The sequence below is a fragment of the Artemia sp. Qi Xiang Cuo genome, chromosome 1, assembly GCF_049724085.1.
Source record: "Artemia sp. Qi Xiang Cuo chromosome 1, ASM4972408v1, whole genome shotgun sequence".
NCBI lineage: Eukaryota > Metazoa > Arthropoda > Branchiopoda > Anostraca > Artemiidae > Artemia > Artemia sp. Qi Xiang Cuo.
In genome coordinates, this window is record NC_142794.1 from 72013193 (window position 1) to 72025257 (window position 12065).

General features: G+C 31.5%; 1 protein-coding gene across 1 annotated transcript; it reads left to right on the top strand.

Moving 5' to 3' along the window:
- The first annotated feature begins 10894 nt into the window (after positions 1-10894).
- Positions 10895-11404, top strand: LOC148956686 (uncharacterized). The gene has a single exon (XM_089091752.1). It carries the CDS (start codon positions 10895-10897, stop codon positions 11402-11404), a length of 510 nt encoding a protein of 169 aa, XP_088947878.1.
- Positions 11405-12065: the final 661 nt, after the last annotated feature.

Below are 12065 nucleotides of genomic sequence, written 5' to 3' on the forward strand. Positions count from 1 at the left end.
AAGAAATTCAAAATGAACTTTGAAAAATCAAGATAATGTAACTGTTACAAGGTAAACCAGGACAAAAACACTACTGAAATATTCCAACTCTTGCATTTTAATGAAAGAAATCCAAAATGAACTTTGATGCGTACGTAGGAACGAAGTTCAAAATGAACTTTGAAAAATCAAGAGAATGTAACTGTGACATGGTAAACCAGGACAAAACACAATTGAAATATTCCAACTCTTGTATTTCACCGAAAAAAATTCAAAATGAACTTTTAAATATAAAGATAATGTAAATGTGAGATTGCAAACCATGAAAAAATACTATTGATATATTCAAAATCATGCATTTCAACGAAAGAAATTCAAAATGAACTTTGAAAAATCAAGAGAATGTACCTGTGACAAGGTAAAGCACAACAAAACACATTTCAACGAAAGAAATCCACAATGAACTTTGAAAAATCAAGAGAATGTAAGTGTGCCAAGGTAAACCATGACATAACACTACTGAAATATTCTAACTCTTGCATTTCAACGAAAGAAATTCAAAATGAACTTTGAAAAATCAAGAGAATGTCACTGTGACAAGGTAAACCAAGACAATAACACTACTGAAATATTCCAACTCTTGCATTTCACGAAAGAAATTCAAAATGAACTTTGAAAAATCAAGATAATGTAACTATGACAATGTAAACAAGGACAAAAACACTACTGAAATATTCCAACTTTTGCATTTCAATGAAATAAATCCAAAATGAACTTTGAAACATCAAGAGAATGTAACTATGACAAGGTAAACCACGATAAAACACTACTAAAATATTCTAAGTATTACCTTTCAATGAAAGAAATCCAAAAAGAACTTTGAAAAATCAATAGAATGTAACTGTTACATGATAAACCACGACAAAACACTACTGAAATATTCCAACTCTTGCATTTAAACGTAAGAAATTAAAAATGAAATTCGAAAAATTAAGAGAATTTAACTGTGACCTGGTAAACCACGACAAAACACTACTGAAATATTCCAACTCTTGCATTTCAACGAAAGAAATTCAAAATGAACTTTGAAAAATCCTAGAATTTAAAAATCAAAAATGAACTTTAAAAATTCTAGATAATGTAACTGTGACAAGATAAACCACGACAAAACACTAGTGAAATATTCCGACTCTTGCTTTTCAACGAAAGAAATCCAAAATGAACTTTAAAAAATCAAGAGAATGTAACTGTGACAAGGTAAACCGTAACAAAAAACTATTGAAATAATTCAACTGTTTCATTTCAAAGTAATAAATCCAAAAATGAACTTTGAAAAATCAAGAGAATGTAACTGTGACAAGGTAAACCACGACAAAATACTACTGAAATATTCAAACTCTTACATTTCAAGGAAAGAAATCCAAAATGAACTTTGAAAAATCAAGAGAATGTAACTGTGACAAGGTAAACCATAACAAAAAAACTACTGAAATATTCCAACTCTTGCATTTCAACGAAAGAAATCCAAAAATAAACTTCAAAAAATCATGACAATGTACCTATGACATGGTAAACCACAACAAAACACTATTGAAATATTCCAACTATTGCATTTCACGAAAAAAATTCAAAATGAACTTTGAAAAATCAAGAGAATGTAACTGTGACAAGGAAAACCACGATAAAACACTATTGAAATATTCCAACTCTTGCATTTCACGAAACAAAATCCAAATTGAACTTTGAAAAATCAAGAGAATGTAACTGTGACATGGTAAACCACGACAAAACACTATTGAAATATTCCAACTCTCGCATTTCACGAAAGAAATCCAAAATGAACTTTGGAAAATTAAGAGAATTTAACCATGCCAAGGTAAACCACTACAAAACACTACTGAAATATTCCAACTCTTGCATTTCATCGAAAAAAATCGAAAATGAACTTTGAAAAATCAAGAGAATGTAACTGTGACAAGGTAAACCACAACAAAACACTACTGAAATATTTCCAACTCTTGCATTTCAACGAAAGAAATCCAAAAATAAACTTTTGAAAAATCAAGAGAATGTAACTGTGACATGGTAAACCACGACAAAACACTACTGAAATATTCCAACTCTTGCAGTTCAAGGATAGAAATTTAAAATTAACTTTGAAAAATCAAGAGAATGTAACTGTGACAAGGTAAACCATGACAAAACACTATTGAAATATTCCAACTCTTGCATCTCTACGAAAGAAATCCAAAATGAAAATTGAGAAATCATTAGAATTTTAGACTTAAATTTAAAACCACAATATAACACAAGTTAAAAATTTTAACTCATATATTCAAACGAAAGAAAATCCAAAATATACAATGAAAAATAAGGGGAATGTAACTGTGACATGATAAACCATAAGATGATAGTACTGAAATATTCCAATTTTTGTATTTCAACGAAAGAAATCCAAAATAAACTTTGAAAAAATTTAGAGAATGTTACTGTGACAAGGTAAACCACGATAAAACACTATTGAAATATTCCAACTCTTGCATTTCACGAAAGAAATTCAAAATGAACATGGTAAACCACGATAAAACACTACTGAAATATTCCAACTCTTGCATTTCAAGGAAAGAAATCCAAAATGAACTTTAAAAAATCAAGAGAATTTAACTCTGACAAGGTAAACCATAACAAAACACTACTGAAATATTCCAACTCTTGCATTTCAAAGTAAGAAATCCAAAAAATGAACTTTGACAAATCAAGAGAATGTAACTGTGACAAGGTAAACCACGACAAAACACTACTGAAATTTTCCAACTATTTCAATTCAACTTAATAAATCCAAAAATAAACTTTTGAAAAATCAAGAGAATGTAACTATGACAAGGTAAACCAAAACAAAACACTACTGAAATATTCTAACTCTTGAATTTCAACGAAAGACATCCAAAATGAACATTGAAAAATGAAGAGAAGGTAACTGTGACATGGTAAACCACGACAAAACACTACTGAAATATTCCAACTCTTGCATTTCAACGAAAGAAATCCAAAAATGAATTTTGAAAAATCATGAGAAAATAGGTTTGTCAAGGTAAACCCTGACCAAACACTACTGAAATATTCCAACTCTTGCATTTCAAGAAAAGAAATTCAAAATAAACTTTGAAAAATCAAGATAATGTAACTGTGACAAGGTAAAAAACGACAAAACACTACTGAAATATTCCAACTCTTGCATTTCACGGAAAGAAATTCAAAATGAACTTTGAAAAATCAAAGATGACATGGTAACTGTGACAAGGTAAACCACGATAAAACACTATTGAAATATTCCAACTCTTACATTTCACGGAAAGAAATTCAAAATGAACTTTGCAAAAATCAAGAGAATGTAACTGTGACAAGTGATAAACCACGACAAAAACACTACTGAAATATTCCAACTCTTGCATTTCAACGAAAGAAATCCAAAAATGAACTTTGAAGAATCAAGAGAATGTAAAAATCAAAATGAACTTTGAAAAATCAAGAGAATGTAAGTGTGACAAGGTAAACCCAGACAAAACACAATTTAATTGGTCCAGATCTTAAATGACTACGACATTTCTTAAAAAAGGAACAACTAAAAAGCAAGAGAATGTATATATGAAATGTAAGGCCATGAACCTCCCTTAATCAATAGTCCAAATCTTGTAATAAATCGAAAGAAATCCAAAATTAAAATTGAAAATAATTGAAATGAAGGAATGTCACAAAAAATCACAACAAAACACTACTAAAATAGTTTGACTATAGCATTTCAACGAAAGGTATCCAAAATGAGCTGTGACAAATCGCGATACTTTCACAGTGACATGGTAAGCAACGACCAAAAACTGCTTACATATTCCGACACTTGAATTAAAAGCAGAGCAATCCAAAAATTAACTTTAAAGAATCAAGAGAAGGCGATTCTAACATGTACTACAGAGGCAAAAAAATACGAAAACATCCCAATTCTTGTATTTCACGAACGAAATTCAAAATAAACTTTGAAAAATCGAGAGAATGTAACTTTGAGGTGATAAATCACGACAAAAAACTACTGAAATATTCCAACTCTTGCATTTAACTAAATAAAATCAAAATGAAATTTGAAAAATAAAGAGAATGTAAAAATCCAAAATGAACTTTGAAAAATCAAGAGAATGTAACTGTGACAAGGTAAACCATAACAAAACACTACTTAAATATTCCACCTCTTGCATTTCAACGAAATAAATCCAAAACTGGACTTTGAAAAATCAAGAGAATGTAACTGTGACAAGGTAAACCACGACAAAACACTACAGAAATATTCCAACTCTTGTATTTCAACGAAAGAAATTCAATATGAACTTTGACAAATCAAGGGACTGTCACTGTGACAAGGTAAACCACGAAAAAACGCTACTGAAATATTACAATTCTTGCATTTCACGAAAGAAATTCAAAATGAACTTTGAAAAATCAAGAGAATGTAACTATTACAAGGTAAACAAGGACAAAAACACTACTGAAATATTCCAACTCTTGCATTTTAATGAAAGAAATCCAAAATGAACTTTGATGCTTACGTAGGAACGAAGTTCAAAATAAACTTTGAAAAATCAAGAGAATGTAACTGTGACATGGTAAACCAGGACAAAACACTACTGAAATATTCCAACTCTTGTATTTCAACGAAAGAAATCCAAAAATGAACTTTTGAAAATCAAGAGAATGTAAATGTGACAAGGTAAAGCATGACAAAACACTATTGATATATTCAAACTCTTGCATTTCAACGATAGAAATCCAAAATAAACTTTGAAAAATCAAGAGAATCTAACTGTGACAAGGTAAAGCACAACAAAACACATTTCAACGAAAGAAATCCACAATGAACTTTGAAAAATCAAGAGAATGTAACTTTGACAAGGTAAACCATGACAAAACACTACTGAAATATTCAAACTCTTGCATTTCAATGAAAGAAATTCAAAATGAACTTTGAAAAATCAATAGAATGTCACTGTGACAAGGGAAACCACGACATAACACTACTGAAATATTCCAACTCTTGCATTTCACGAAAGAAATTCAAAATGAACTTTGAAAAATCAAGAGAATGTAACTATGACAAGGTAAACAAGGACAAAAACACTACTGAAATATTCCAACTCTTGCATTTCAATGAAAGAAATCCAAAATGAACTTTGAAAAATCAAGAGAATGTAACTATGACAAGGTAAACCACGACAAAACACTACTAAAATATTCCAAGTATTGCATTTCAATGAAAGAAATTCAAAAAGAACTTTGAAAAATCAAGAGAATGTATCTGTGACATGGTAAACCACGACAAAACACTACTGAAATATTCCAACTCTTGCATTTCAACGAAAGAAAATTCAAAATGAACTTTGAAAAATTAAGAGAATGTAACTGTAACATGGTAAACCACGAAAAAACACTACTGAAATATTCCAACTCTTGCATTTCAACGAAAGAAATTCAAGATGAACTTTGAAAAATCAGGAGAATTTCAAAATGAACTTTGAGAAATCAAGAGAATGTAACTGTGACAAGGTAAACCACAACAAAACACTACTAAAATATTCCAACTCTTGCATATCAACGATTGAAATCCAAAATGAACTTTGAAAAATCAAGAGAATGTAACTCTGACAAGGTAAACCATAACAAAACACTACTGAAATATTCCAACTCTTGCATTTCAACGAAAGAGATCCAAAAAATGAACTTTGACAAATCAAGAGAATGTAACTGTGACAAGGTAAATCATGACAAAACACTGCTGAAATATTCCAACTCTTTCATTTCAAGGAAAGAAATCCAAAATGAACTTTGAAAAATCAAGAGAATGTAACTGTGACAAGGTAAACCATAACAAAACACTACTAAAATATTAAAACTCTTGCATTTCAGCGAAAGAAATCCAAAAATAAACTTTGAAAAATCCAAAGAATGTAACTGTAACAAGGTAACCCACGATAAAACACTATTGAAATATTCCAACTCTTGCATTTCACGAAAAAAATTCAAAATGAACTTTGAAAAATCAAGAGAATGTAACTGTGACAAGGAAAACCACGATAAAACACTATTGAAATATTCCAACTCTTGCATTTCACGAAACAAAATCAAATTGAACTTTGAAAAATCAAGAGAATGTAACTCTGACATGGTAAACCACGACAAAACACTACTGAAATATTCCAACTCTTGCATTTCACGAAAGAAATTCAAAATGAACATTGAAAATCAAGAGAATTTAACTGTGACAAGGTAAACCATGACAAAACACTACTGAAATATTCCAACTCTTACATTTCAAGGAAAAAAATCCAAAATGAACTTTTCAAAAAACAAGAGAATGTAACTGTGACAAGGTAAACCATAACAAAACACTACTGAAATATTCCAACTCTTGCATTTCAACGAAAGAAATCCAAAAATAAACTTTTGAAAAATCAAGAGAATGTAACTGTGACAAGTTAAACCACGACAAAACACTACTGAAATATTCGAACTCTTGCAGTTCAAGGATAGAAATTTAAAATTAACTTTGAAAAATCAAGAGAATGTAACTGTGACAAGGTAAACCATAACAAAAAACTATTGAAATATTCCAACTCTTGCATTTCAACGAAAGAAATCCAAAAATGAACTTTGAAAAATCAAGACAATGTAAGTGTGACAAGGTAAACAATGATAAAACACTACTAAAATATTCCAACTCTTGCATTTCAACGAAAGAAATCAAAAATGAACTGTGAAAAATCAAGAGAATGTAACTGTGACAAGGTAAACCACGAAAAAACACTACTGAAATATTCCAATTCTTGCATTTCAAGGAAAGCAATCCAAAATGAACTTTGAAAAATCAAGACAATGTAACTGTGACAAGGTAAATCACGACAAAACACAATTGAAATATTCCAATTCTTTCATTTCACGAAAGAAATTCAAAATGAACTTTGAAAAATTAAGAGAAAGTAAAAATACAAAATGAAAGAAATTCAAAATAAACTTGGAAAAATAAAGAGAATGTAACTGTGATACGGTAAACCAGAACAAAGCACTACTTAAATATTCCACCTCTTGCATTTCAACGAAAGAAATCCAAAAATGATCTTTTAAAAATCAAGAGAATGTAACTGTGACATGGTAAACCACGACAAAACACTACTGAAATATTCCAACTCTTGCATTTCACGAAAGAAATTTGTGAAAAATAAAGTTGAAAAAAAAATTAAAATCCAAAATGACAAGGTAAACAACGATAAAACACTATTGAAATATTCCAACTCTTGCATTTCACGAAAGAAATTCAAAATGAACTTTGAAAAATCAAGAGAATTTAACTGTGACAAGGTAAACCACGACAAAACACTACTGAAACATTCCAATTCTTGCATTTCAAGGAAAGAAATCCAAAATGAACTTTGAAAAATCAAAGGTGACAAGGTGACTCTGACAAGGTAAACCACAATAAAACACTAGTGAAATATTCCAACTCTTGCATCTCACGAAAGAAAATCAAAATGAACATTGAAAAATCAAGGGAATGTAACTGTGAGGTGATAAACCACGACAAAAAACTACTGAAATATTCCAACTCTTGCATTTCACGAAAGAAATTCAAAATTAACTTTGAAAAATCAAGAGAATGTAAAAATCCAAAATGAACTTTGAAAAATCAAGAGAATGTAACTGTGACACGGTAAACCATAACAAAACACTACTGAAATATTCCAACTCTTGCATTTCAACGAAAGAAATCCAAAAATGAACTTTGAAAAATCAAGAGAATGTAACTGTGACAAGGTAAACCACGATAAAACACTATTGAAATATTCCAACTCTTGCATTTCACGAAATAAATACAAAATGAACTTTTAAAAATAAAGAGAATGTAACTGTGAGATGGTAAACCACGACAAAACACTACTGAAATATTCCAACTCTTGCATTTCACGAAAGAAATTCAAAATGAACTGTGAAAAATAAAGAGAATTGAATTTTGACATTTTAAACCACAAAAAAACACTACTAAAATATAAAAAATACATCATATCAAGGAAAAAAAATACACAATGTATATTTGAAAATCAAAAGAATGCAACAGTGACAGGGTAAGTCATAACAAAACAGTACCGAAGTATTCAAACTCTTTCATTTCAAGGAAGGAAATCCATAAATGAACTTTGAAAAATCAAGAGAATATAACTGTGACAAGGTAAATCACGACAAAACACTACTGAAATATTCCAACTCTTGCAGTTCAAGGAAAGACATCCAAAATAAACTTTGAAAAATCAAGAGAATGTAACTGTGACATGGTAAGCCACGATAAAACACTACTGAAATATTCCAACTCTTAAATTTCATGATTGAAATTCAAAATGAACTTTGAAAAATCAAGAGAATGTAACTGTCACATGGTAAACCACGAAAAAACACTACTGAAATATTCAAACTCTTGCATTTCACGATAGAAATAAAAAGTTGAAAAAAATATGTCATGTTAAAAAAAAGGGGGGGGGGGAGGGAGGGGCTAAAAGTTGGAGGGAGGGGGTGCCCTTCGAGTTTAGGGATAGAAGACCTATGGAGGGTTGAAGTTCCTGGTGGTTAGGGTCGTTGGTGCTTATGATCCATGATGGTTCATACTCATGTATACCTCACTACTTGATCTGTAAGGATTTCTATGGATTGTTCTGAATTTGTTTATTAAAATTCTTTCTTGCCATCTATATTTCACTTAGTATCAACTTTTTAGTATACTATAACGTTAGACTATATTTTAAACTGACAACACTGTTCCAACGCCACTTGTGTATTATACAGAACACATTAAACAAGTAAAGCTATCCATTATTAAAATTCTTTTTTTACCATCTACATCTCTCTAAGTATCAACTTTTTAGTATACTATAATGTTAAACTCTATTTTAAATTGACAACACTGTTCAAAAGCCACTTGTGTATTATACAGAACACATCGAAGAAGTAAAGCGTAGTACTCACTCTCTTTGAAAAGGTGTAGAGCTTCCATAGAATCCAAACTATCATATCTACAGAATCGCCGTTAAACGTTCTTCATGATATTAAACCAATAAAGAAGAAAAGAGTAGTGCCTATGGGCGCGATAGAATTCAATAGATACATTCTACTCCCGGCTCAAAACTAAACGAAAATCTAAGAAACGAAATTTTGATAGCAAGATATATCAAAGACTTGGCTTTTTATGCTGATTTCCAATTTATAAGTTTCATTAAGTTTAGTCTTACTTATTAAAGGCTACGAGCCTGAGAAAAATTGCCTGTTTTTTTAAAAAAGAGGAATATACCCCCAAAAAATCATAGAATCTTGATGAAAATCACACCATCAGGTTCAGCGTATCAGAAAACCCTAATGTAGAGGCGTCTACCTTCTATCTGCAAAAATGTGGAATTTTGTATTTTTTTTGCCAGAAGAAAGATCACGGATGCGTATTTATTTGTTGTTTTTTTTTCAGGGACGATCGTATTGACCCAGTTGTCCTAGAATTTCGTGAGAGGGCTCCTTCGAACAGAAATTAATAGTTCTTGTACTAATTTTTAGTGACCAAAGAGATTGGAGGGTAAGTCGGCCCCCTCCCCTCGCCCTTTTTTCCCCAAAACTCACGCAAAAAAATTTGTGACGTTAATTTTTTTCATCATGAGTTAAATGACCGATATCTATGCTTTTGGATGTAACGTAACCCCCCCCCCTCCTTCCAAAGACCCCTGTGAAAGGTCTTTAAGTTATAAAATTTACCCCATTTTTTTTCATATGTATTTATTATTGGGAATTATGCATACATTTTCGCATGAGGAGGGGGGACAAATTTTCTGCTGGGGGTTTTTCCACGGGAGAATTTCCCAGGGGGAGGGAAGTTGCCAAGGGGTGAACTTGTCAGGGGATATTATACACTTGGGGAATTTGCCAGAATTCCTAAACAAAATTATTTTTATATGTCTTTTCCGTCTCAATTTTACGCGTGGAGTTGTTAAAGGTAATTGTCATGAGTAATTTTTAACGGGATTGAATTGTCTAGAGAATATTTCTTTAGTGAGGGGATTTATTCGTAGAGGTGGGGCCAGATTTCCTGGCATTATTTAAAAAACGATTAGAAATCAAATAAAAAAACTAGTTTTTGTCAACCGAAAGTAACGAGCAACATTAAAACTTAAAATGAGCAGAAATTATTACGTATATGAAGAGGATTACCCCATCTTAAAGACATCACTATTTAAGCTAAAGTTTGAATTTTGTCCCAATTCTTTTAAAACGACTCCTGAAATTCAAGGGTCATTTAATTAGAACAATAAGGAGCTTTTTTAAAAGTACTAAAAAACTTTTAGCGTAGAGAGCGAGGCGTTGAGGAGGTGCAATCCCCTTCATATAAATAGCGAATATATACCCTTCATATACGTAAGGATTTCTGTTCGTTTTAAAATGTAGTTTGAGAGTTTGTCCATTAAAATGTGCTTTTTTATGCATTTTGTAGGAAGATGCATAAAAAGGTACTTTTTTATGTATCTCATTTCGTAGGAAGATGAGCCTTAAGCTCCCACAAGTAGTTTTTTACTGTTTACATATTTTTATGACCTTTGTGCTTTTAAACTAGTTCATTCTGTATGGATGTACTAAATGAACGTTTTTCATTTTCATTATATTCGACGTTAACTGACTACTTTGAAAGAGGCTTTCAAGTTGTAAAAAAATTAGTTTCTAAAATTTCAAGGATGGGCATATTATAGACAAAATATGGACATAATTTGGCTGAAAAGGACACATTTTTGGATTCTCAAGGGACATATTCATTGACACATTAGTTGGCAACTCTGTTCGTGAGTACAATAAGTCAATGGGTGGCGTAGACTTGTCTGATATGCTTCTGGAGCTCTACCGCACTGACATACGGTCCAAGAAATGGTACATGCGGATAGTCTATTATTTCCCTGACTTATCTGTGAACACTACTTGGCTTCTATATAGGCGAGAGTGCGAAGACCTGGATAGACACCATATGTCCTTGATGTACTTCAAGATGGATATTTACAGATCCTTGATAGTATCAGGAGTTGTCAATAGTCCTCGTGCTGGTCGACCCTCTGTCAGTGCTCCTTTAAAGCGAAAAACAAAAACTACAGAAGCAGGAATACTGTCACAATCGTTTCGATATGACACTGCTGGCCATCTAATCGACACAGTTGAAAAGGGACGCTGCCGGTACGAAAAAGGTGCAAGGGGTGCAACTAGCCGAATTTTCTGCGTTAAATGTAAGGTTTGGTTGTGTCTGAATGGAGAGAAAAACTTTTTTCCCGCCTATGATATAACAGGAAAACTACATTTAAGTGTCTTTAAAGTAATATGATCGCTACCAGATGAATTACTACGTAACCCATAAATAATTTCTTTAATTTCATCAACTGTTACAAGTCTAAAGTGAAGAGATACATCAATCGGGTCCCTCAGTAAGGACTCAAACGTCGGATCACCACTATTAGGTAAAACTGACATTGCTAGATTCAGACCAATATTCGAATAATAACTCTAAAATTCATTACATATATCATTTTCAAAATTCAAAGTCTCTCCCATTGTACTAATTAATTCATCAGGTACACATTTTTAATCCAATCACTTTTTTTATTAGTACCCAGATTTTCTTAGGGCATCCTTCGACCTCCTTAAACTTTTCTCAAAATATTTCTTTTTTTCATTTCTTAAAACTTGTGTTCAACCTATATTTGCCCTTTGGATTTATCTAAAGCCTTCGATAGTATTTGTCATGCACAAATGTGGCACTCTGTCAGAGTTTGGAGTGAACCCTTCTGTCATACATGTACTTAAATTTTGGATAGTAATTCGTTTCTTCGTTTAAAATTTGGTACAGGGTACTGCGGTAATATACCAGTTCAATCTGGAGTACGACAGGGTGGGGTATTATCACCTTATCTATTTAATGCTTGCATTCAAAATGTGTTATTAGGAATCAAGCCTTCGTATTTTTATAATTTATCTGATGTGTCTAA